The sequence below is a fragment of the Rhinatrema bivittatum genome, chromosome 10, assembly GCF_901001135.1.
Source record: "Rhinatrema bivittatum chromosome 10, aRhiBiv1.1, whole genome shotgun sequence".
Classification (NCBI taxonomy): Eukaryota; Metazoa; Chordata; class Amphibia; order Gymnophiona; family Rhinatrematidae; genus Rhinatrema; species Rhinatrema bivittatum.
In genome coordinates this window covers 125218539-125245939 of record NC_042624.1, presented here as the reverse complement: position 1 = coordinate 125245939, position 27401 = coordinate 125218539, and the positions used below count along the sequence as shown (strand labels likewise).

Here is a 27401-nt window from a genome sequence, read left to right as displayed (position 1 = left end):
ACAGAATCGCGCGCACAAGTCCACTCTTCCGCGGACTTTACTGAATCGTTAGGTATCACTTTTGACAACCAGCTTAATTTCTCTCATATTTCCAAGGTTCTTAAGACTGTTTTACTTTATCCTTAGATTTTTACATAGTCTTCTGCCATTTTTGGATAGCTCAGATCTAAAACCTCTTATTCATGCCTTTGTTTTCTCTAGGTTTGACCATTGCAAAGCTTTATTACATGGTCTTTCTACAACTCAACTCAAATGTCTTCAACTAGCACAAAACACTGCTACTAAAGTCATTTTTCACAAATCTGAATTTGATCATGTAACTCTTTTGTTGTTTAATTTACATTGGTTTCCAATATCTCTTCATATATTTTTTAAAATTGGATGCCTTACTTTCAAGGCCCTGCATTGGAGCACCCAATCTTATCTTGCCTCTGTGATTTCCCCTTACTTTCATATGTGCCAGTTATGGTCCTCGCAACAAGAATTTCTATTGCTACCTTCTACCCAAAATATTTGTCTGAAAAGTTCAAGAGCAATCTGCTTCTCTTATTTATCTCCTTATCTTTGGAATTCTCTACCTCTTAATATTCATCTCGAGAAAGGAGTCTTGAAATTTTAGAAAAGCATTTAAATCTCATCTGTTTGTACAAGCTGTTCCTCATTTAATTGATCATTAAATTAGCTTATATTTATTTATCGAGGTGTATATACCGTCATTTGGTTTCGCCATCATAACGGTTTACAAAAATACAAATACAGGCTTATTTTATATTTCTTAATTGAAATTACTTGTACTTTGGTTATATTTTATTATATTTTGTTCTATTTTATTTTTTACATTTTTTATATTTATTTTATTGTTTTGATATGTTTTATGTTATGTTTTATTAGTTAGTTAGTCATGCTTGTTTTAATTGTACATCTTTGTTTTACATTTGTAATTAATTGCAATTAGTTCAATCAAAGAAATAGCATTCAAATTAAATTGTTATACTTCTCAGTTAGTAAAAAGAGACACAAATACTACAAACAGGAAAATAGCAAGAAGAACCATCATAACACCCGTACGTGGAGATCGGTTTTCCAGCACAAAATGCCCAGGTCATAACTAATCATAGGTCCGTCATTTAGACATATGCAAAGTGTCCATTCATTCTTACATTTTTTGAGAATTTTTTAGGCAAATTAAAAAAGGAAAACTTCCCTTAGGTAGGTTAGGAGCAGTGGTTAGAAATATCAGCAACAGCAGAGCCTGTTCTTACGGCACCCGCACCCGACATAACATTATCAGGGGTGCTCAAGCCAGTATACATGTCTTTCTAAAAACATCATCAGAAATTAAATTAGAATCATCTTAAACACAAAAGGCACACTTACAGAAGAATACAGAAATCAGCTGATTACATCCAATGTTCGGACACCGCATCTAGAACATTCAAAATGGCCGCGCAAGGCAGCAAAACGCAAGCGTTCATTTAAAGGGACTGCCGTGATGATGTCATGCCGGCAGAATTCAAGAGTGACAGCTGTCAAATTAAGCTGTCAAAAGAGAAGGCGGAATAAATAGCCGCCCAAGCAGATATTAGTCCCTTTAATTAAAAAGAGTAAAGTCCTGATTTTTTTTAAGGAAAAAATCCATTTATCTTCAGGAGATACTATATTGCTTGAAAAGATGCTATTTTAAAAAAGTGGCACCATTCAATCTCAGCATTTAGCCCGGCAGGTTGCATTGAATGTAAACAAAAGATCCATTGTTCACGCTGTATTAAAATTCTTTCCCGATTCCCACCCCTCCAATCATGTTTAATGTGGTCCAAAGTAGACCATTTAATGTCACAAAAAGAAAGTCCAGCCTTTACGAAATAGGCCACGATTGGTGCTTGTAATTTATTGGTTTTTAAACACCTCTTATGCTCTAGCATCAGACAGCCTCTCCCTTCTTTGGGGAACAGGTCTTCATTCATAACCTCTGTTATGATTGGTTACAAAAACCTTAGTAAAACTAAAAAGAAACCAAGGAGCTGTGATCCTCATGCCTGTATCTGGCTGATACAGATTTGATTTCCTCTCCATCTGGAGTTATCCATTAGGACACCAATTTCCCCATTTCTCATCACCAAGAGTCATGGAAGATTACTTCAGCATCCAGTCCCTGACACTCATGGCTTGGATGTTAGGTGCAGAATAGTTCAGTCCCTTAGATTTCCCAATGAAGTTTCTAGAAAGCTTTATAGGTTTAAATGGAGGAGGTTTGCCATCTAATGAGACAATAAGGCCATAGATCCTTTATCATATCCCACACAAAACCTGCTTGAAATATCTACATCTTTCAGAGTCTGGCCTTAAAACCAACTCTGGCAGGGTACACCTCAGTGCAATCCGTTCTCACCAGCATGTTGAAGAAAGCCTCATATCTGTACAGTCTCTAGTTGTCTGAGCTTTGCCTTGTCCCTGTCAAGTGATGTCACCCATTTGTTTGGCTGATTATACCTCTTACAGGTAAGCAATGTGGTTTGCTCTGGCATGGCTGCTGATCATTCATGTCGTGCTTCGATTTGTAGTGCTGGCGTGGGCAGGACAGGATGCTTCATAGTTATTGATGCCATGCTGGAGAGGATGAAGCCTGAAAAGACAGTTGACATCTATGGTCATGTGACATGCATGAGAGCTCAGAGGAACTACATGGTACAGACAGAAGACCAATACATCTTCATCCACGAGGCCTTGTTGGAGGCAGCCACATGTGGAAACACGGAAGTGCCAGCCAGGAACCTGTATGCTCATATACAGAAACTAACCCAGGTGCCTCCAGGAGAGAGTGTCACATCAATGGAGCTGGAATTCAAGGTTAGTCACTAAGCATTTATTCTTTCTGTAGTTAATTCTGTTTCTTGTGGCAAAGTCTCTATCCATTGGTTGCACTGACTGTATCTCTCCTCATCACTGTTTGGCAGTGACAATATCAGTTTCCTCCCCATCACTGCTGGCATATGAAGAATAGCAAAGAGAAGTAGAAAAAGAGCAGTATGGATTTTCTAAAGAAATAGAAATAGAGCCAAAAGCCAAGCATTGATAATATTCATCATCAAGTGCCATCATCAATATGAAAGTCAGCAACTATGATGTACCCATTCTCTATGTACTCAACTTTTCTGTTTACTTTGCCCAATGATTCTAGATCTTGACCACTGTTTCCTGTAAGCCGTTCGTGTGTGAGCGCGCACACAGGCTGTAAACACTGCATGCACAGCAAAACATTGCACAGACAAGAAATTGTGATATTTTGTGGACAAGTGCAAAGTCATGCATATAGGGAATAATAACCCTTGCTGTAATTTACACGATTAAAGTTCCATTTTAGGAGTTACCACCCAGGAAAAAGATCTGAGCGTCGTAGTCAATATTACATTGAAATAGTCAGCTCAGGGTGCTGTGGTGGTCAAAAAAGCAAACAGAATGTTGGGAATTATTATTAGGAAGGGAATGGTGAATAAAACGGAAAATGTCATAATGCCTCTATCGCTCCATGGTGAGACCGCACCTTGAATACTGTGTACAATTCTGGTCGCCGCATCTCAAAAAAGATATAATTGCGATGGAGAAGGTACAGAGAAGGGCAACCAAAATGATAAAGGGGCATGGAACAGCTGCCCTAAGAGGAAAGGCTAAAGAAGTTAAGGCTGTTAAGTTTGGAGAGGAGATGACTTGGGGGGGGGGGGGGGGGGGGGGGGGGGGGGGGGGATATGATAGAAGTCTACAAAATCATGAAAGGACTTGAAGTTAATATAAATCGGTTATTTACTCTTTCGGATAATAGAAGGACTAGAGGGCACTCCATGAAGTTAGCAAGTAGCACATTTAAAACAAATCTGAGAAAATTCTTTTTCACTCAATGCACAATTAAGCACTGAAATTCATTTATTTATTTATTTATTTTATTTAGAGGTTTCTTATATACCGAGGCACGTTTGCAAAACATCACCTCGGTTCACAATGTAACATAAATTAGCAACAGGCTTTACAATAATAACATTAACAGGTAGGGATTAACAAGGGCAGGGGAGAATAATACGAGAAATATATACAAATGTACAAGTTGATATTAACAAGTAGGTTAAATAAGCAATAAGGATGATTGGGGGGGAAGAAGAGGAGGGAACCTAGAGTAAAGAGGGGGGGAAGGAGAGGGTGGGGGGTGTAGAATGGGCGAGGGTCAGAAGGGTGGGGAGAGGGTCAGATGGGGTAGGGAGAGAAAAAAAGAAGGTGAGAGGGTCAAATGAGCGGTCGGTAGGTGGTCAAATGGACGGTGATGTCGAATCTATGTGGGGAGTCAGTTTATTAGTCAGGATACGCTAGTTTGAACAGCCATGTCATTGCCAGAGGATGTGTGTAGCTGGGTTTAAGAAAGATTTGGATAAGTTGCTGGAGAAGTCCATAAACTGCTATTAATCAGTAGGGAATATCCACTGCTTATTGCTGGCATTTGTAGATTGGGATCTGTTTAATGTTTGGGCTCTTGCCAAGTACTAGTGGCTTAGATTGGCCAATATTGGAGACAAGTTACTGGGCTTGATGGCCCTTTGGTCTGACCCAGTATGGCAAATCTTATCTTCTTCTGTGTGTGCATTCTACTGGCTTGTGGCACACATATTTGAACTCAGCTTACAAAAAGTTGCACAAAGAGAAAATGTTTGTGCACGCAGTCTTTCAAAAATTTGAGAACACCTTGATCTTGACTATTTTTTATGTCATTGCCCCAAACCCCTCTCTGCATTTCTCTATCTCTTGCCCTCCATCATGACATCATTACTAAATTAGCTAATTTAACATGAGTCTCAGAGTACATGACCAACAGATCCCATTTTCCATCCAGAATCTTCCACCACCTGTCATCTCCTGCACTTTTTTGAGATTGTCCTTCCAGTTAATCAGCATTCAGAATGAGAAAGAAAGAGAAAAGGGGAAGTGGCCTCCGAGCTCCTCTCATTCCTTCTATTGAAGGGTGATGAGGATGCTGAGGTGCACCAGCGTTTTCTGAGGCATTGACTGTCCCTTCAACAAGAAGCAGCAGAGGGAAGTATTCATTGCTGAACTGTCCCTTCAGATATGCAGAGGAGGAGGGGGCCTTGGTGTTTGGTGACAGCAGCAGCAAATGGAAATGTGAGGCTCAAGCTAGCACTCGTATCCTCTGACATCGCTGTGAGTTCTTCCTGGATTTGACCAGATAAAGGAGGAAAAAGAGACAGCAGTTCTTAATTGAGACCTAGAGTCCCTCACTGGGAGCTGTACTTTCCCTGACATAGCCGTGAAAATGCCTTATTTTAAGTATAGAGATGTTTCCTATGGCACAATTATCTCATTTCCTAGGTGTTAAGATGCCACTGGGAGACAGTTTATCCCCCTTCGTAGTTACTTAATATGATGTAGTACTGGCAGAAGAGAGTCTGGTAATCATTCAGCCTCTCTTAGGACTACATTTTCCTTTCTTTCCCCTGGTTTTTCCCTTTGAATTGTGTCTGGATCCCTATATTGTGAACTGGGGTTAAAATTGACATGGTTTTGTCTAGTTACTTAAGGTTTATTTTTTATCCTGGTTTTTTTCTTTTTTCTATTGCCATTTTTTGTTTTCATTACAAGAAATGTTCTTGGATTCTGTAATACAAAATTGCATAAATTAAAAAAAAAAAAAAGAAATAAGGGTATGCAAACTTTTGAACAGGACCATTTTATTATTTCTGTTATTGATATAGCTTTTTAATGATTGCGCTGTTCTATGGATGCATAATAGTTTGATTTGAAACACATTAAAAATAACAGACGTATTTTGTCTGATCACTCATGGTTTTTTAAAAACCTACACATGGTACAGATTCTGCCAGGCGTATATAAACTTCTGAGCCTCATCTCCTCCAGGTCTGCCACTCTGGCCTCTAGATATTAGACTCATTCTCTGAGAGCCAGGAGCTCTTTGCACCGGCTGCATCCATACAATCTCTCACTAACAAGGGGATATTCATACATGTGGCACTCTGTGCAAAAGATTGGATAGTCTTCCATCTTGCTACTGGTCTTCTGTCTGCATCTTAATTTCTTCAGATGCTAAAGTCTTAAAAGCTGATTAAGGAGTAGGTATATCTCAATTTAAAGGTTGTTAAATGTGATTGTTTTTTAATTTATTTATTGTCTTTTAAAATGTATGTTTTTTAAATTTGATAACTACATGCCTCTGTATCGCTCCATGGTGAGAACACACCTTGAATACTGTGTGCAATTCTGGTTGCTGCATCTCAAAAAAGATATAGTTGTGATGGAGAAGCTACAGAGAAGGGCAACAAAAATGATAAAGGGGATGGAACAGCTCCCCTATGAGGAAAGGCTGAAGAGGTTAGGGCTGTTCAGCTTGGAGAAGAGACTGCTGAGGGGAGATATGATAGAGGTGTTTAAAATCATGAGAGGTCTAGAAGGGGTAGATGTGAATCGGTTATTTACACTTTCGGATAATAGAAGGATTATTTATTTTATTTATTTATTTACATCTTTTTACTATACCAACGTTCCAGACGAAGATTATCACACCGGTTTACATCGAACCAAACCTTGGAAAAGTTACATATAAGATTATATATAAAATGTATAAAATAAAATAACATATAAGAAGGGTAGTCCAGATACTGGTATGAGGTTATAAATAACTTCGAACTTAAATCTGCACTTAACTCTGATCTTAAGGAGGAGAAGCCTGTCAGGGCGGTGGAGCTATGCAAGGAAGGAGGGGGGGGAGAAAAAGCAGCTAGGGAAAGCCAGGAATGGGTGAGGGCAATAAATTACAGCATGATTATAGCAAGATTTGAATGATAACTGCATCAGGATTAGGGGGCATTCCATGAAGTTAGCATGGGGCACATTTAAAACTAATCGGAGAAAATTCTTTTTCACTCAGTGCACAATTAAACTCTGGAATTTGTTGCCAGAGGATGTGGTTAGTGCAGTTAGTGTAGCTGGGTTCAAAAAAGGTTTGGATAAGTTCTTGGAGAAGTCCATTAACTGCTATTAATCAAGTTTACTTAGGGAATAGCCACTGCTATTAATTGCATCAGTAGCATGGGATCTGCTTAGTGTTTGGGTACTTGCCAGGTTCTTGTGGCCTGGTTTGGCCTCTGTTGGAAACAGGATGCTGGGCTTGATGGACCCTTGGTCTGACCCAGTATGGCATGTTCTTATGTTCTTATTAATATTAGTTAGTGAATGACCAGCAACAAGACTAAAATTAGTCAATCACTAAAATCAGGGTTCATTGAATATTATTTTAAGTGACTAATTGTCTTGTTTTGAAGACTTTCCTCCTAGTGGGGGAGATATCTATATATCAAAATATAACACAGGGGTGGGTGGAAGGGAGGGAATGTACCCAAATGACAGTGCATGCATTAATTACACAGGCTGTCCGCAGTCTGACTCTTATATGTGTATGTGAAGGAGAAAGATGCATGGACAGCAGGATAATGAAATGATGGAGAGCGTATGTAAGCTTCTACCACTACTGAAAGTGGCTAAAGGTCCACGATAAGAACATAAGAAGTCAGACCAAGGTCCATTGAGCCCAGCTTCTTTCTCCAACAGTGGCTTGTATGGGCTTCTTGGAAGTACCTAGCAGATCCAAATGGGGAGATCCATTCCCTGACCCGATCCCTGAAGATTCAAGGTTTAGCTAGCCATACTTGGGTTTCTCCCCAATTGACCAATACAGAGGCATTATTTTATTCCTAGTTGTATTCTCCATTCCTTTCTGAATAATTTCTAGTTGCTTTTTGGCTGTTACAGCACCCAGAGCTGAGCCCTATTCCTGGCCCGAGTCACCTTTACTCTTAACATTGTACTTAGATATTTTTTGTGGTCCGAGTTCTCGGGGACTGTTTGAATGAAACTAATGTATACTCAGCAGCAGCTGACAAGGTGGTAACTGGGCTGCACAGAGAGAAAGGAGGTGTTACAGAAGGGGGGTCCCTAGTGGCATGAAGAGATGGAGTAACCTTTAGTGGAGCAGCAGTTATAACCCTAAGCAGCTTGCTGGGCAGACTGGATGCAGCATTTGGTCTTTATCCTCTGTCACCTACTGTGTTACTGCGCACACCCGGAGAAATACAAGTGCTGCTTTCTAATCCCACCCTCAGGATCCCCTCCATCTGCTAAAAGTGTGTGTGGGCTGTAAATCCCATGGGGAAGGGTGGACAGTCGCCAGACTGATCCCGAAAGTGCTCCTCCCCATGGGTTTTCCTGACATGCAACCAGGGAGGGACTGTGCCAGCAGAAATGACCTTTTAGAAAACTGTATGAGCCACGAGTGCATAAAATTGGGCAGAGAGGGGAAAGGCATTTAAAAACGATGTGCACCAAAAAGCAGCTGTAACCATGTGTGCTCTTCCCAAGGGATTTACCATTGCTGCAGCATAAGCACAGTGGAAGATCATTCCCCCATCGCTGACATTAGTGTTCCCTATCTGCATCGCTGTGCATGTGCTCACATTAAATTTCATCTGCTATTGAGAGACCCAAAGTCCTCCTGCAGTATCTTACCTTCAGTTTATGTTTTACTTTTGTGCCATCTGCAATTGTGATCACCTCACTCTTTGCTCCTCTTCTAGATCATTTATGAATCTGTTAAACAGCAGCGTCCTCAGTTCTTTTCATGCCATGGGGAAAACTGACCATTTAGTCAATCTCTGGTTCCTGTCTTTAATGAGTTACCTGTGCACAATAGGACGCTCCCTCGTAATCCCATAACTTTTTTATTTGTATTAAATGCCTTCTGAATATCCAGATAAAGAATAGTGACAAACCAGCCCATAGCCACATGTTTGTTTACAGCTTCAGAGAATTCCTGTAGATTAGTAAGTCTCGACTTTGCTTTGTTTAAATCCATGTTCTATCTTCCCCATGTCTATCGACATATTCAGTAATTCTGTTCTTGACAATAGCTTCTACCCTTTTGTCCAGCACCGACATCAGACTCACTGGTCTGTAGTTTACTGGGTCAACCCTGGAGCCCTTTTTAAAAGCCCAACAGTCCTCAGGTACAGTGGCAGATTTTAACAAAGGATTATGGATGCAGTTTCCTATTCGGGTTCTTTCAGAGCTGGTATCAGTAGGTGAGGTAACTGGGCAAACGGTCAAGATGTGTCACTGAGGCCTTCTGGAATTCCCTGAGGTGTTTGATTGATGAGAATGTCTGGCTTCATGCTTACCTCTCTTTTTTTCTAGCTCCTGGCCAACTCTAAAGCACATACCTCACGTTTTATCAGTGCCAACCTACCCTGTAACAAGTTCAAGAACCGTTTGGTGAATATTATGCCATATGAGCTGACCAGAGTCTGCCTGCAACCCATCCGAGGTGTGGAGGGCTCTGACTACATCAACGCCAGTTCCATAGATGGCTACAGGTGAGAGCACAGGCCAGAGGAGGTTCGGTTCACATCTGGCTCAGAGGGGCTGCGGCTACTGATTCTTATGCTATAGTACCACTGAGAAAAGATGTTCTTTCAAACCAAATACAAATATACTGACATAGAAGTCCATATTCAAAATATTTATGTGGTTGAAATTGGCCTTTTCTCTCCCCCCCCCCCCCCCCAATCCAGCTAAATCCTATGGATATAAAATTGCTCTGCACAGATTAAACCAGAGAAAAAGGAGCCAGGGCAGAGGTTATAGGAGACCTATGATGCCACTCAGGCAAATGTTAACAAAGATGCCATAGCGGCTGCTACCTCCTCCCAGAAAAAAGCAGGTTCTGGAAAAGGTTGGAGCATTCAAGCTGAATAAAAAAGGCCCAAATATGGCTTTCCTAGGGATCTCACACATGGAAACCTAGTGGAATCCAGTGAAGGGGACTTGGACTTCATAAACTCAGAGAAGCTGGATCCAGAATACATTAGTTACATAAGAACCTAAGATTTAAGGTCCATCAAGCCCAGTGTCCTGTTTCCAATAGTGGCCAATCCAGGTCACAAGTACCTGGCAGAATCCCAAACAGTAACTACATCCCATGCTGCTAATGCCCAGGATAAGTAGTGGCTTTTCCCAATTAAAAATATCCCGGCTCCCCATACTTGGGAACTCTTGATTTCCAGTCACCCTGAAATTGTTGAGGATTAGGGGATTGGAGATGGGAAATGTACAAACTATATCCTCTCTCTCTCACACACACACACTCACATGTTCATTCTCTCTCACACACATGCTCTGTCACACATATACACATACTCTCATCCACATCCATGCATACCCCACATCCTCTCTCTCTTACCACATACACACATGCACTTTCTTTCATACACAGGCTGTCAGACCACCTCTCTCGCTCCCTTCCCTGTTACTCCCACAGTACACACATACACTCCCGCCTTTTCACACACAAACAAGCTCTCAGTCTCATAGGCTCCCTTACATATACACACACAATGTTCTCACTCTCACATGCTCCCTCACACACACATGCTTCCACAATCCCACATCCTCTCTCTCACAAACCAGCTCTTACTCCCACAGGCTCCCTCATAAACACACACTCTCTCAAGGCGCTCTCTCACACACTCAGGCTCTCGTGCACACATTCACACATCCTGTCTCACAGGCTCTCACTTTCACATGTTCTCTTTCACAATCTGGCCACTCCTACATGTTCTCTCACAAACCAGCTTTCACTTCCACATACTTTCTCACACTTGCACACAAGCTGTCATTCTCACATGCTATCTCTCACAGGCTCCCTCTTGCACACACACACACAAACTGTCACTCATGCTTTTTCACAGGCCTTGTCATACATACATATGCTCTCACAGGCTCCCTCATTTACACACATGCATGCTCTCTCACGCCCACATACTTTCTCATACACCAGCTCTCACTCCTATATGCAGGCTCTCACTCTGACATGCTCTCTCACAGACTTCCTCACAGACACACATGCTCTCACTCGCTCTCTCACTCACTCATATGCTGTGTTTCAAAAGTTCCCTCAGACACACAGGCTCTCACTCTCACAGACTCTCATACACACACAGGCTCTCTCTCACAGACTCCCTCACATACACACAGGCTTCCTCATTCTCACATGCTCCCTCTCACAAACTGGCTGTCACTCACAAAGGCTTCCCTACATATACATAAAGACTCTGTCTCACATGCTTTTTCTCATAGACTGTCACAAACATACACATGCTCTCACATATACAGGTTTCCTCATTTCCATATGCTTTCTCGCACCAACCAGTTGTCACTTCCACAGGCTTCTCTCTCACATGCTTTTTTCCACATGATGTCACACACACACACTTTCTCAGGGCCGCCTCATGTCTTCTGAGTCTCTTTTTGGGCCGCTATGGGATGGGGTGCACGGTGACTCTGCTATAGGGGCCATGGCAGCAAATCCTGTTTAGGAGGCAAAGCCATTCCTCCACAAACAGTGAGCCGACAGAAGGAGCAATTAGGTTTAAATTATGTGATCTCTTTCTGCTACAGGGCCTATCTTGTGGTAGGAGCAGTGTAATCTTGCAGGAGATGATATAGATTTAAACACTGTTTCTGCTGCCAGATCACAAGGTGGGATGGGGATGAAGGAAAGAACAAGGATCGGTGAGAGGTCCAATTGCCACAGATTGTGCCCTATCAGATTGGGCAGGGGTTTGCATTATCTCGGGCCCACTCCGATGTTTTTGGAGTGGCACTTGACACTGTGTGGTGAAACTTATGTCTGTCACCCCGATGACATCCCCAGGCATGCCTGCACAGCCAGCACCTCTCTCCCATGTTCTTTCTGCGTCTGTGTCAGAAATGAATGCGAGAGCTGCATGGGCCAATGGAAGGTAGGCTTCGCCTGAGAGTTCCTGCCCTACGATGGTTGACCTGAGCACTGTACAAAAAACCAGAAACCTGGACTGTCCAGTCCAGAACCAGACAGTTGGCAACTCTACTTTGACCTTCTCTTTGACGGAAGGCTGTAGGTGTTGCCAGTGTAGATGGTAGTGTCATTGCCTCTTTCCTTGTACTCGCTGCATTTTTCTTTAATATTATTTTTTATGTAAAGTGCTGCTGCTCCCCTTTTCTGCCTATCCTGAAAAGATTCCACCTTGGTCCACTTGCACTACCTGTGTTTGTTTGACTTTGCAGACAGCAGAAAGCGTACATCGCCACCCAAGGGCCACTGGCTGAGACTACAGAAGATTTCTGGCGTATGCTGTGGGAGCACAATTCCACCATCGTGGTGATGTTAACCAAACTGAGAGAAATGGGGCGGGTGAGACCCAGCAGGAACACCTACGCAGTTGTGAGGGCAGGGGGAGCATCGTGTGTGTTGTATTTACATAGAAACAGAGAGTTTAACTGCAAAGCCCATTACAGCAGCAGATGGGTTACGACCAGAATTCCAATCCATTTCTGAAAGACTTCCCTCAAGGGGGAGGTTGTAACCTCAGATCAGAAGGGATGGTTGCAGATTACATCTCACGCAGCACCAGGACCAGCTCAGGTCAGAAATCTCCCCCTCTTCTAGGCCAGAACAAATGAACCTGTCCATTCATAAGAGAGGGGGCAGAGATTTTACTCCAGGTACTTCTTGGCCTTCACAAAGTCCAGGAGTATTCAGTTCTATTCCAGACCTAAGGCCTTTGAACAAGTTCTTAAAAAAATGAAAAGTTCAAGATGGTTACATGGGGCTTTGTTTTCTGGATCTACAGGGGGGCTTACACCCAGAGCTGGATTTATATTCCCAATGCCTATGGGCAATGGAAGGGAGGGGTTTGTTTCTGTTAAGAGCCTACCATACTGGGTCAGACCAAGGCTCCATCAAGCCCAGCATCCCGTTTCCAACAGTGGCCAATCCAAGCCATAAGAACCTGGCAATTACCCAAACACTAAGTCTATTCCATGTTACCATTGCTAGTAATAGCAGTGTCTATTCCCTAAGTAAACTTGATTAATAGCAGTTAATGGACTTTTCCTCCAAGAACTTATCCAAACCTTTTTTGAACCCAGCTACACTAACTGCACTATCCACATCCTCTGGGAACAAATTCCAGAGCTTTATTGTGCGTTGAGTGAAAAAGAATTTTCTCCGATTAGGCTTAAATGTGCCAATGCTAACTTCATGGAGTGCCCCCTAGTCATTCTATTATCCGAAAGTGTAAATAATTGATTCACATCTACTCATTCAAGACCTCTCATGCTCTGAAACACCTCTATCATATCCCCCCTCAGCCGTCTCTTCTCCAAGCTGAACAGTCCTAACCCCTTCCACCTTTCCTCATAGGGGAGCTGTTCCATCCCCTTTATCATTTTGGTTGCCCTTCTCTGTACCTTCTCCATCACAATTATATCTTTTTTGAGATGCGGCGACCAGAATTGTACACAGTATTCAAGGTGGGGTCTTCACCATGGAGCGATACAGAGGCATTATGACATTTTCCGTTTTATTAACCATTCCCTTCCTAATAATTCCCAACATTCTGTTTGCTTTTTTGACTGCTGCAGTACACTGAGCCGACGATTTTAAAGTATTATCCACTATGATGCCTAGATCCTTTTCCTAGTTGGTAGCTCCTAATATGGAACCTAACATCGTGTAACTACAACAAGGGTTGGCCAGGTGGACGGTAGTATACTCCTATCATTATACTCTTCCCCCAACACACAAGGGATTTCTACCCATAAAGATTCGATTGTGCATTTAGTCTCTTGCAGGATCTTTATCCAGTTGGACTCTAAGCCATCTCGGACATGAAACACTACCCCGTCTCCCAGATGCTCCTCTCTGTCATTGCGATATAATTTGTACCCCAGTATAGCACAGTTCCATTGGTTATCTTTCTTCCACCATGTCTCTGAGATGCCAATTAAATTTGTCATCATTCACTGCTATACATTCTAATTCTCCCATCTTACTTGTTAGACATCTGGCATTAGCATACAAAGTTTGTTTTTTGTTTGTATTTTCAATTTGTTTTTTAATTGATAGGGATAAATTGGAATCTTTTAACTCAGGTGAGTGTTTACTTGTAATTACAGGCACTTGGACTACTTTACTTATTATTGGAACCTCACTGTCGGGATGCCCTAATTCTAATGAGTCATTAGCATCCTTTGAAGATACCTCCCTCTGAACCATGTGCTGCTGAGCGACTGTCGGCTTTCCCCTTTGTTCTAGTTTAAAAGCTGCTCTATCTCCTTTTTAAAGGTTAGCGCCAGCAGTCTGGTTCCACCCTGGTTTGGAAAAGACTCCACCACCCCAAAGGGTTCCCTGGTTCCGTACAAAACTGAATCCCTCTTCCTTGCACCATCATCCATGCATTGAGTCTCCGGAGCTCTGCCTGCCTCTGGGGTCCTGCGCGTGGAACAGGGAGCATTTCAGAGAATGCTACCCTGGAGGGGTAGCTCTTGGTGTTTAATGTATTTGATAAATTGCATTTCTTTACAAAGTGATATACAATAATAAAAGAAAAATTATACAATTACAATTAATATAAAATAAATACAATAATAGCAAGTAAAAGATAAAACATTAAACAAAGTAATAAAAAAACAATAATAAAAATTAAAGTCTGGAACCAGACTAAAGATATCTGCCTAAATAAAAATAACTAACTTGTTTAGAAACAAAAGTTCTGGAATAGAGCCAGGTCTTCAGACTTTCCTAAATCTGCTTAAAAAAAAACAAAAAAAAAACCAATTTCCCCCATCAAGGAGAGTGGGAGAGAAGTCCAAAAACAAGTTTCTGGAGGAAAAGTCCATAAACCATTATTAAAGTAGAGTTGCAGAAATCCGCTGCTTATTCTTGGGATAAGCAGCTTGGAATCTTTCTACCCCTTGGGAATCCTGCCAGGTTCTTGTGATCTGGATTGGACACAGTTGGAAACAGGATACCGGGCTTGGTGGACTTTTGGTCTGACCGAGTATGGCAGGTCTTATGATCTAACTTAGGATCCTAACTCTAGGCAATTACAAAGCAGGGCCTAAACTTTGTATCTAAAAATTGTATTGAGTTCTGAATGGGGATTGGCTGCTTCATTGGGTGAAGTAAATAAATGAATACATTAACGCCAGGAGCTGATTCATCCCAGGTTGTGGAGGGCCACAGGGAGGTGACCCAGGGGGCTCCTCTTAAATCTTCCAAGCACTAGAAGCAGGTGAGGTATGAGGGTTGGCAGATGGGGAAGCAGATGGAGATCCAAGAGGGTTGGCTGCATTAGGAGGCTCGTATTCAGAAAGTGCTGAATGGCCACATTTTTAGGTGCCTCCGTTTTAGGGTCCTAAAATATTTAGCCCAGAATTAAGGATCCTAAATTAAGCTCCTAATTAATGCAACTAAAATTGGGTTCTTCGTATTTCTGATTGAATAGAAGCACTCAGCTCTTTTTGAATTTCGGTTTCTCAGTTCCCTCCACCTCCTTCCAGAATTGTTCTTATGCCCGGTCAAAGCTGATATGCAGAACTGAGGGGAACCAGGGCGTCACAGCTGTGTGGGCAGCAAAAGGCTTTTAGATGTTTTCCTGAAAATCCTGTTCCCCATCAGGAACAGTCGCATAATCCATGTGTATGACTGGTGATCTGCTGTCTTCGGAGGACACCTGCTACAAATAAGCAATTCATGAGGTGGCCCCTCTTCACCAGTTTTTCCCCTGTGTCTGCAGGAGAAGTGCCATCAGTACTGGCCTGCTGAGCGTTCGGCCAGATATCAGTATTTTGTGGTGGATCCCATGGCAGAGTACAACATGCCACAATATATCCTCCGTGAGTTCAAAGTCACAGATGCCAGGGTAAGTACCTGCTGTCCACTGTTAAAGGAACACGCTTAGCACCTTGCTTGTAAGATCTTTGTGATGTGGAAGCTAACGTACATGAAGGGCCTCTCTGATCCTGCACGCTGCCCCCGCTCTGACAATACTTGCTTTTTAGGCCTAAGGCTTGATATTCAAAAAATCTAGAGCTGCATGAATGAAAGTTTCTCTCTGCAGAGCACTCATAAAAAATGGGTGGAGTGAAATCTGGGAAAGTAAATTAGGCACAAGTGGAGGTGAGGAAATAGGGCTAAATTTAAGTGTCTGATTTGTAGACCCCCAAGAAGATTTTCAGCCTAATTTTCATTGAAAATTCACCCCATGGTGCTTTAAGCAGAATGGATCTTTACCAGTGGTGGTTGGGTGGGTATAATACACACGATAAGGGTCTCAACGAGCTTATTCCTTAGCTGCTTATGCCACTGATCAACTGCAAACAGTGACTAACACACTAAACTAAATATCTTCTCCACTGCACCCATTAATTCGCAGATCCATTGTAGAGCAATTTTCAAACACATGGAAAAACAAAATATATTTTCACAAGCCGCTGCGCAATTTGACATCTTCCATAAAGCACTCTCTCTTCTTCATGTATCTTCTGCAGCTCTCCTCCTACATCCATCCAAAGCTTGAGGCTTTCATCCCAGGCTGTGGATGGCGAGGAAAAGAAGCTGGTCAAGCCACATGTGCTGGGGGCACGTGTCGCTCAAGGGCAAGCCTCGTGTACTGGGGAGATAACTGGCCCAAGACAAGTCTCATATGCCAGGCAGTAGGAAAGGCCTTTCATGCTGGGGGCAGGTGTTCGTCCAGTGCAGGCTTCGGGCATTGGGGAAGGTGTTGGCCCTGGCAAGGTCTTGCACATCATGGATGGTCGTTGGTAGTGGAATAAGCCTTATGGGGCAGGATAGGTCTTATGGGGCAGGCATTGGCACAGGGGATGGGCAATGGCCCAAGACAAGCCTCTTGTGCCCAGGGCAGGTGTTGACCTGGGTTAGGCTTCTCCTGTCAGATGCAGGCATTAACAGCGGGACAGGCCTCACGTGCCAAGGGTGGGCAATGAGAGAGGGTCAGTCCCTACATGCCAGGGTTAGCATTGGTCCAAAACATGTCTCACATGCCAGGGGCAGGTGTGGTCTGGTACAGGGGTTGGCCCAAGAAGTCTCTTCCTGACTAAGCAGTGACGATGGTGTATGATTTCAAAGCACTCAGTACTTCAGTATCAAATTGTGACAGTGGTTATCTGTCTATGATGTGAACACTTCTGTGAGAAGCACATGGGGTACATCTTTTACATCGGGGAAAAAGAGTTAGTCATACGTGAAAAAGGACATTTTGAATTCCTAGAGACTGTTTGCGTATTTTCATAATGCTCATATTTTGACTGCATAGGAATGAGGCATTGGATATATGGTTGCAAACTTTGCATGTATATGTCGATTTAAAAAATATACACACGGGTGCCATAGTCCATTGTTTAACAGTCTGCAAGGCTACACAAAACAAGCTGATATTCAAACACGATGCATGCAGACACCTCGCATGGGTAAATTGGTTGGGTTTGTGCGAAGTGAAAAGTGCAGACCTGCAGTGCCAGATAAGCACCCAAATGTGCAGATGGCAAGGTAGAATCAGGAAGCTGTTCAGGGTGGACACGGACCTGATTAGCTGCGAAGCACCCGGTACCTTTCACTCACAATCCTTACCCTAATTGTCAGTGTACATGCTTTTACTTTGAGGGAAAAGTCCCGCAGAAGTTTGATACATTTTCCAACCAAAACTGTGCACATAGCCTTCTCCCCCATCCTAACCTTGTCTCAGGAACACTTTCACTACAAAAAGGTGAAAACCCCTCACATAAATTACATGCGGAAATGGTCTGTTTTTCTAGATTTGATTCTTCACTGAAACTCTTCTGTGTCTTTCTCATTGCAGGACGGCCAGTCCAGAACAATCCGACAGTTCCAGTTTACAGACTGGCCTGAACAAGGAGTGCCAAAAACAGGGGAGGGCTTTATTGACTTTATTGGGCAGGTGCACAAAACCAAGGAGCAATTTGGGCAGGATGGACCCATCACTGTACACTGCAGGTGAATCTCTTCTGATCCTCCGAGTTTTCATGGTTGTGACAGAAAGCCCTACCTGAGTGCTGTGGTGACTCAAGGTCAGCAGGCAAGAAATTGTTTAAATGTACGTGCTGGGGAAGCAGCCAGACCCCTGCCTGCAAAGGAAAGCCAATGGGCAGTGCCTGGGAGTTGCTGCTGTAGGCAACCTGTTGACAAGAAAATAATAAATGTCTACTGCAGGTCTGAGGACTGCCATGATGGCCTGCCATGCCTAAAATCAGGACATTGGAAGGGCTCGTTGGGATCAGCGTAAGAGAGGGCCTGTCCCCTGCACAGTTCTGAGAGCTAAGAGGAGCTGAGGTGACCACCTGGAGTAAGGCAGCATTAATGCCCTTTTGAATGGGAAGCTTTTTTTGAGCCTGTTCAGCTTTGATAGTTACTTTTTCTAAGGACAAGCAGTATGGTGTAGTAGAATGATGATTATTACAGACCTTCATGATGACTGCATGTGGTGCCTTGGACAAGCATAGCATCCTGGGGTATGATACCCAGATGTCTTCCCCCTCCCAGAGGGAATGTCTAGAAAGTAAAATCCAGTCTGTCTGTATCAGTATCTGTGCATCTGGGAACTGCATCGATTGGAGGGGAGCCTCATTCATCCCAGGAGTCCAGCACGGAGTAAGGACCTCTCTCAACCAATGAGTGCAAAGCCTAAGAAGCATCATCATCGATGTCAGGAGCAGGAAGGTATTAGCAGTTGCCATATTTCTTTGGCTGCTTACTCTTCAGAGAAAGAGTACCAGGCTACACAAGTCTCAAGGATCTAGGCAAGATCCCCTGCCTCCCTGATGCATGCAGCCAGGGATAGGGCGAGTTGTGTGAAGGTATACATACCATGTGGGATGCAGAAGGGATGAAACCCTCCGCTCAGTGATAAGAGTACCATCCACACACGATACTGATTGTCAGGAGTGGTCACAAAGTGAAAACATGCGTGATGTGCCCAGCAGGTATCAGAAGAAACATTCCCCCCATGCAGGAGAAATCCTTATCTGCTGCTGGGAATTGAATTCCACAAGTGGGAACCCGAGTCCAGTCCAGCTCCCCACATGCCATGAGCACACAGCAGTGGCGTGAGTGCTCCTCCTCAACTAGCTCTTGGATCCAGTGGGATACAGAGAGAGGCTGGGGAGGAAAGCAGCCACCTGGAGAAGGGAGAGTGAAAACAGCCTCTTCCCTGAGTAGAAAACAAGGTCGACCCGATGCTGGAACTCTCTACTCCCCACCTATGAGGCTCTATTGGCAACAAAGCTAGTTGTTGGTGGCCACATAGTTGGACACCATGGCAGCCATACGCATGGATGCCAGTGAAAGCTGACCAACCAACTCTTGCTGCTCTTTCTCCTAGGGAGCTGCTGGAGCAACAAACCTGCAATGATATGCGCCTTGGAGGCTTCCCCATGAAGGGGAACCAAAGCGTAAGCCAATATGGGAGGAGGCCTGTAAAGGCTTGCCTCTCTCCATGGAGGAGGTATCCCAATGTTACAATCCCAGTATCCACTCCAAAAGGGTGACCCCAGAGTGAATAGGAATGCATTCTCACTTGAAAAGCAAACCCGTGATGCCTTCCATCATACAATCATACACACACACCAGAGAGGACATGAGTAATGGTGGCACCTCTGCGCTTACCCTCAGCACTGCAACTGCAGTGCCTAGCACCCAGGTCCACCCTGCCGTCAATGGCGCATATGCACCTGACATCATGACACCAGCCCTGGTTCTACTTTGGCATAGCAACCTATGTGCATGCCACAGCATGGACTGGCATCAAAGCTCGCAATGCACTGCGAAAGAGCTTATTGGGGAGCTTACCCGGAGAGACGCTCCGAAAGGAGGAAGGGCAGACGGGACTGAGCGAGCCTCGGTGAGCGGAACAACGCCTCCCCTCCCACCCCTGACGTCACCAACAGTGACGCTTGCCTGTGCCGATTTAAGGAGAGGCACAGGACCAGAGAAGTGGGAGCTTACCCGGAGAGACGCTCCGAAAGGAGGAAGGGCAGACGGGACTGAGCGAGCCTCGGTGAGCGGAACAACGCCTCCCCTCCCACCCCTGACGTCACCAACAGCGACGCTTGCCTGTGCCGATTTAAGGAGAGGCACAGGACCAGAGAAGTGGGAGCTTACCCGGAGAGACGCTCCGAAAGGAGGAAGGGCAGACGGGACTGAGCGAGCCTCGGTGAGCGGAACAATGCCTCCCCTCCCACCCCTGACGTCACCAACAGCGACGCTTGCCTGTGCCGATTTAAGGAGAGGCACAGCGGCGTGCAGCCGCCGGCGCGCTGCCGAAGCCGCGCGCCAAAGGGGCGCGCCCCTGGGGAAAATTTTTTCGTGAGTACCTTGAGGCAATATACATGGGAAAAAAAAGGAAAATCAAGATTTCAACATCAACTCCGTTGGTGAAAGAGATGAAGGGACCAATGGATACCCATATCGTTCGGAGCCAGACTACCAGAGAGGCGGCCCAGGAAATATCTTTCTCTTCGGGGACAACGGCGAGTCCTGCCCAGGACCAGAGATCCAACGGCCCCCCTGATCAAGAAGGGGTAAGTGTATTAAATACCCCCGAAGTGAGGGAGGGAATAACATCTAAAGAAAATGGACAAAAGTCGCTAGAGCAGGCCCCAGAGGAGATTATGGTGCCTGATAACATCTCCCTAGTGGACGTCTGGAAAGCCATCACTAAAGTGGAAAGGATGGTTTCCCAGTCCATAACTCAATCCACTGTCTTTTCTGCAGAAATTAATGTGAAAATGGAAAACTTTAACAAAAGAATGGAGCAGGTTGAGGCCTCCAATTCAGTAATGGGTACACAAATAGGATCCCTACAGACTACTGGGGCTACCTTCATAAAAGACACTGTGATATTATATAAAAATTTGGAAAATATGGAAAATTTACTACGCAACAAGAATCTGCGATTTTTAAACTTCCCATATACGAGGTTATTATCTCCTCAAGAACTCTTTAAAAAATATATAAATGAGATCTTACATATTACTAATGATATTTTGATATCAAAAATGTATTATGTATCAAATTATAAGAGAGAATTAATAGAACCTGAAGGAGGAATAGATGTTTTATGTGAAAAAAGCCCAAATTTAACATCATTTTTAAAGGCCTCAACGGATGATATAGCCACAAGAGCCACACTAATAGTGGCTTTTTCCTTAGAACAAGATAAGAATCATGTTCTAATGAAATATTTTCAAAATAAAAGTTTTCTTTTTTGTGGCAAATTGGTGCAAGTATTTCCTGACGTGTCTAGGAATACCCAGAATAGAAGGAGACAATTTCTTTTGATGCGTCAAAGAGTGTTAGCCCTTGGGGCAACATTTTTTCTTAAGTTTCCCTGCAAATGTATTGTGATTTACCAGAAAAACAAGTTTGTTTTTCTTGAACCTTCTAATCTAGAGGTATTCCTTTCAGATAAAGGTGGTTAGAGATTGAGTTTTGTTGGAAATATAGCTGGTCAGTAAAAAAAATTTTCTCTCTTTAATATTCATGTAATGAATAATTTTCAGCAATTATTTTTCTTTATATTTCTTTATATTTTATTTTATTTAGATTTTTTATATACCGGCATTCGAGACAGCAGTCACATCATGCTGGTTCACATAAAACAGGGGTGCAAAGTAAACATAACAATAACAATGGTGCTGAAAAGGCAGTTACATATAACAAGGTGATAAGAACTTGGCTTAGAGGAAGAGAAAGGACAGGTTATTAATTTACACAAGTAAACGATAGGAGATAAGGTCGACCATGGTGTAGATGGAGATTAGGGGTGGCTTGGAAGTATTAGATCAATTGACGTCTGGGAAGGCTTGTATGAATATCCAGGTCTTTAGTCTTTTTTTGAAGGTTGAGATGCATGGTTCTATTCTGAGATTTGAGGGTATGGAGTTCCATAACGGTGGGATGGCTGTAGAGAAAGCTCGGTCTCTTAGTGTGCTGTGTCTGGTAGATTTGGGCGGTGGTACCTGTAGCGAACCCTTGTATGCATCTCTTGTCGGTCTTGACGAATTGTGTAGTCGGAGAGGGATCTGTAGGTCAATGGGAGCCAGTTGGTGGATGTTTTTGTATGTGGTGAGAATGGCCTTGTATATTATTCTAAAGTGTATCGGTAGCCAATGGAGGTTCTTTAGAATAGGGGTTATGTGGTCCCTTCTCCTGGTATTTGTCAGAATTCGTGCAGCTGCATTTTGCACCATCTGAAGCGGTTTGGTGTATGAAGCGGGAAGGCCAAGTAGGATGGTGTTACAATAGTCTAATTTTGAAAAAATGATTGCTTGCAGAATGGTTCTGAAATCTTGGGCATAGAAAAGAGGTCTAATTCTTTTCAGAACTTGTAATTGATAGAAACAGTCTTTGGTGGTTTTGTTAATAGTGGCTTTGAAATTCAGGCGATTATCAACTAGGACTCCTAGGTCTCTCACTTGTGTGATTGTTGGCGTGGCTTGCTGTGCAGAGGTAATGGGGTTGTTCTCTGAGGCGATGAGCAGTAGTTCAGTTTTGCCGGAATTTAATACCAGGTTTAGGCTGGTGAGGAGGAGTTTAATTTTTTGAAGGCATGTATCCCAGTAAGCCAGAGTTTTTGCGAAGGAATCCTTAATAGGTATCAGGACCTGGATATCGTCCGCATAAAGGAAGTGTTTGAGGTTGAGGTCTGTGAGTAGTTGGCATAATGGTATAAGGTAAATGTTAAATAAAGTAGGAGACAGGGAGGACCCTTGTGGGACTCCTACTGACGATGGGTGTAGAGAGGATTCTTTGTTCTGGATCTTGACCTTGTATCCTCTGTTGCTGAGAAAAGATATGAACCAAGATAGTGCTGTGCCTGAGATGCCTATGGCGGTTAACTGGTTAATGAGTAGGGAATGATTGACGGTGTCAAAGGCTGAAGAAAGGTCCAGTAGGATCAATAAGAAGGCTTGACCTTTATCGAGGCCCAGGATGAGGTAATCTGTTAAGGAGATGAGGAGGGACTCCGTGCTTAGTGTTTTGCGGAATCCGTATTATGATGGGGATAGGAGGTTATTTTCTTCAATGTAGTTTGAGAGTCGGGTGTTCACCAATTTCTCCATAATCTTGGCTATGAAGGGGAGGTTGGCGATCGGTCTGTAGTTGTTTGGGTCATTAGGATCTAGATTAGGTTTCTTGAGTAGTGGTTTGAGAGAGGCCAATTTTAGGTCATCTGGGTAAGATCCTTGTGTTACTGAGCAATTTATGATGTCTGACAGGGATTTGGCGATGGAGTCAGGAATTGATAGAAGCAATTTCGAGGGGATGTGATCCGAAGGGTGAGAAGATGGTTTCATTTTCCGTAGTATACCTTGGATCTCAATGGAAGAGGTGAGTTCTAGTTCTTCTAAGCGGGTATTTTTGAAGGCGGTCTGAGGTGGTGTTGAAGTAGATGTGATGTTATGGGGCAGCTGAGTTAGTAGTTTGCTTATTTTGTTATTGAAAAATAGCGCTAGTTCTTCCGCTTTAGATTTGGCTTGGTTGAGAGCGATTTCTGATGGGTTTATTTGTGTGAGGTTAGAGACGTGGACTTTCATGTAAAAGGAGGAAAGTATTTGTTTTATTTGATTTAAATGTGGTAGCATTTGCCTGTTCTTTTTACATTATACCTTTCTTTTCATTGTAAAAAAATGATTGAGAAATTTAATAAAGTATAAATTAAAAAAAAAAGAGAGCTTATTGTGAAGTGTAAGGTAGCGCCAATCCCATCGATGCTGCACGTCACCTCATGCATTGTGCCTGACATGAAGGCACTGGATGGGGCCCGTGGTGCCAGCTGTCAATGGCCCTCGATGGCAATCAGTAACCTCTGCAGTGGTGTGTGGCCTGGGCAGCCCAATTTCAAGACAATTCTCAGTAGGCGCACTAATGGTGCTGAACACTGTCCTCCATGTCTGAGGGCTGACATCCTGCGTGTCCTCAGAGAGAAGGAAGTTGCTTACCTGTAGCAGGTGTTCTCTGTGTATGGGAGGCAGGGAGGTGGCTCAGGAGAGCTTGCTGAGAGCTCTAGAATCGTTGAGGTGAAAGCTCTGTGCTGGGCTCCATGGGATGATGGCCCCCTCGTGTGAGGACCGACAGTCTGCTGTCCTCAGAGAATAATCTCATACTTTATTAGCCATTAGGAAATTGTCCAAGTCTCTGGTGCAGTTTTCCAGAGTAACTGTCTTTGTCTAAGTATGCATGTGGTTTTTTTATTTCATTTTATTATGTATGTATAGCTAGTACGTCATCTAGAGCCTGGCAACAGGCGACAAATAAAAGCAGCCCAGCTCAGGAGAGAAAGCCTCTTGTAGGCTATAAGCTCTGAAGGGAGTGCTTGGAATTAACTAGACCTCCTTGTGCAATGTCCTTCTGTAAATTCTCCACTAAACTTCATCCTTGGTTTTCTAGTTTAAATTTGTTTTATTTTCAGTGACTTTTGCATTTTATATTGAGCAGAGAAGTGTCATCCCAGCTTTCCTAATTTTTTTGCATCAAGATGTTCGAGGCTTTCTGGAGACATCTTTTACTGTTCTAGGCCCTAAGTAGAAATTGTAATGACCTACTTGTAATTCTTCTACAAAGAGAGTATTTTATATTAGCAGCTGCACACTCCAGATGCAGGTTTTCCCTGAACTGCTGGTTGGAGGAGCTGGAGACAGGATCCCAGAATAGCACAGTTCTAAGCTTGACCCAGAAATGTGAATCCATCCAAATCCCTTTGGAGACCAATCTGCCCTTTCCTGTTCAATGCTGTTTGAGATGGGAGATTTGCGGCTTCATTAGTGATGGTTTCTCTTTCCACAGCGCTGGTGTCGGTCGCACAGGAGTGTTCATCACTCTTAGTATTGTCTTGGAGCGGATGAGGTACGAGGGGGTGGTGGATATGTTCCAGACAGTGAAGACTCTGCGAACGCAGCGACCAGCCATGGTGCAGACGGAGGTACATTCCTGCCTTCTCCTGTCTGGAAAGGTTGAAAGAAATTTGACCTGAACTGACTATAATATAAAAATTCCCAGACTCAAGCACTCAGGGGTTTTATTCTGCCAAGAAAGTAGAGTGGAAGAATGGAATTGAGGCAAGGGGAAGAGAGGTCGTAGAATAGAAGGGGAGTGGTAAGGACGGGTGCAGATTATGCATACGTTCCTAAGATGAAGACATAGTGACTGTTTTTCTCCTGTGATATTTAGGACCAGTATCAGCTGTGCTACAGAGCGGCCCTCGAGTACCTCGGCAGCTTTGATCACTATGCAACATAAGTTCTGCTCAGAGCCTATCCGAAGGGAGACTCTGCGGCCACCGGCACCTCCTCAGCCATAACCAACTGAAGCCAGGCAGCAGGGCTCCCACCACCAACCAATAAACCAGGAGCAAACTGCAAGCTGCTTGCACCTCCCGCTCAATTCAGGCCTCTCTCTTCTTACAGGAACCTGCTCACGTCATGAGATTTTTTTATACATAAATATCTACTAGTAATTATGGTTTTATAATCTTTTTTGCCAGTCTTAATGTTTTACTGATGTCTAACAGAAATCCTGTAAATTTCTGTCCGTGTCCTTTGATTTGAATCTGTTTTTATTCTGTCAATCATTGTGCGCTGTGCTCCAGGGGACGTCGTGCCTGCTGAAACCATTCGCACGTTCCCGTGCTGGCTCTAGAACATTCCGTGGACGGCTCTCTTTCATTCTCTGCGATTGTTTTCTGAGGGAGAGAGCGAAGAGGGGATCATAGGAGAGAAACCGTGAGACATTCAGTCATGCACAATTTAAATCATATTATGTCCAAATAATTTGTTTGTAACCATGTTTAGAAACCGAGGAGAATATTCCTAATATTGCTCTGACTTTCAAGGCAGCATTTTGTCATTTTTAGCTTTTTCTTTTAAATGTTGGGTTTTTTTAATTGCTGAGAGAGACCAAACATTCGCATAGAAATTCCAATTTCAGGAACCTTTTCTTTTACCTTTTTCCATACTCCTGTGATTTAAAGGAGTGGGGTAAGGAGATGCACATCCAGATTTATGTGGCCTCAATAACTTGGGTGAAACAGCTGGATCTCCCCATTCTCCAGAGAGAAAGAGCACAATTTGAAACTGCTACATACTGCACAGGGATGGGCAGGGGAGAGGTATGCACAATTCCAGAGAGTGGGCCTGCCATCCATCCTGCCAATGATTAACATTCATTGGAATATCGTACACCAACAATTTCTACTCAACCAATGTGGCAAAGACTACTGGACTTCATGTAACGGTACTATATCTTAAGACAACTTATTATCTCATGCTTGCACACTCAGGTGCAGACTTCTCAATGAAAGGTGGTGGATGGTTTATCTAATTGTATTATCAAATGTATTCCGAATGGTAAGAATCGAAACTCTGTTTGAATGCACAGTGCAGAGCTGGTAATGTTGGATATGGCTTTCATTTTTACCTTGTGAATGCATTAGTGCTGTAGGAACTCACTCTGTTGTATACAGTCTGTTTTCTATTTGTTAATAAAAAAAACTACAGCATCAGTGCAGAATTCTTGATGTTAATAAATTTGAATAATGGGATTTCATACATGCTGCTTTAATGTCGTTTTTGTGAAGCCTGGCAGCAGGCCTTTCATACCTGCCCTTGTTTTGGTCACATGAACAGAATACTATCTTATCTATGTAGTACATTTTGGGCATTCAATACTGAGCACTTTTATCATCCCTTCTCTGGAGGATCCAGCAGCCTGCTGTCCTTCTTCTTGAGGTAAGGAGCCATGATTTACTCAGTACCTTCCAGTATTCTCAATCTTTCAAGTGCTAATGAAATAATGTAAAGAAAAAGGAGACTTGAAACAAGAAGTTCCATCTAAAACTAAAGAAGCCTAACTTACAGGATACAGATATGCATGTGTGGGCTCCACTCATGCGTGGATTGGAAAAAGACACCCCTGTTTCACAAGCACCAAGGGGCCGATGCAATGCAGTGCACTCAGCCAAGTGCATTGTTTAACCCACAACCCGTGATAGCGCATAGCGAAACTAATAGCGCTTATCACATACAAATACTTGTTGATGAGGCTATTAGTTACTCACCCAAAATGAAAAAAAAAAAAAAAATGTACGTCCAAGAGACACAGTTTTGCGCTCCGAAATGAACGCCTGCTCTATTTCTGAGCACTCCCAAAAGCTGTAAAGAAAAGCAGAAAATACTGCTTAACAAGCATCTGTTTCCTGAACAGTTAACAAGTGTCCATTTCCCAAACCTGTGGCTCTGCACTGATTAGGAAAACGAACACCGATAAATGTGTCTGTTTTCTTAACTAGCGGACGGCCAACTGCTCGCGGTCTCTCGCTGTCAAGGAGGCACTAGGGGCATGCAGTCGACCCTGGCGCCTCCTTGGCAGTGCAACCCCTAATTTAAATATTGCATGGTACTCCCAGGAGAGGTGCCTGGGG

At 43.4% G+C, this 27401-nt stretch overlaps 1 protein-coding gene across 5 annotated transcripts in view; it reads left to right on the top strand.

Annotated features, from left to right (window-relative positions):
* Positions 1-26529, top strand: part of PTPRF (protein tyrosine phosphatase receptor type F) — a 792879-nt gene extending 766350 nt beyond the window's left edge. For all 5 annotated transcript variants that reach the window (XM_029617709.1, XM_029617708.1, XM_029617711.1 and 2 more), the window contains 7 exons: positions 2562-2847; positions 9259-9437; positions 12169-12295; positions 15684-15809; positions 17766-17920; positions 24770-24905; positions 25154-26529. In XM_029617709.1, coding sequence (XP_029473569.1) covers positions 2562-2847; positions 9259-9437; positions 12169-12295; positions 15684-15809; positions 17766-17920; positions 24770-24905; positions 25154-25222 — 1078 coding nt within the window. In that variant the 3' untranslated portion in view covers positions 25223-26529. The remainder of the gene's footprint in view (positions 1-2561; positions 2848-9258; positions 9438-12168; positions 12296-15683; positions 15810-17765; positions 17921-24769; positions 24906-25153) is intronic.
* The last annotated feature ends 872 nt before the right edge of the window (positions 26530-27401 follow it).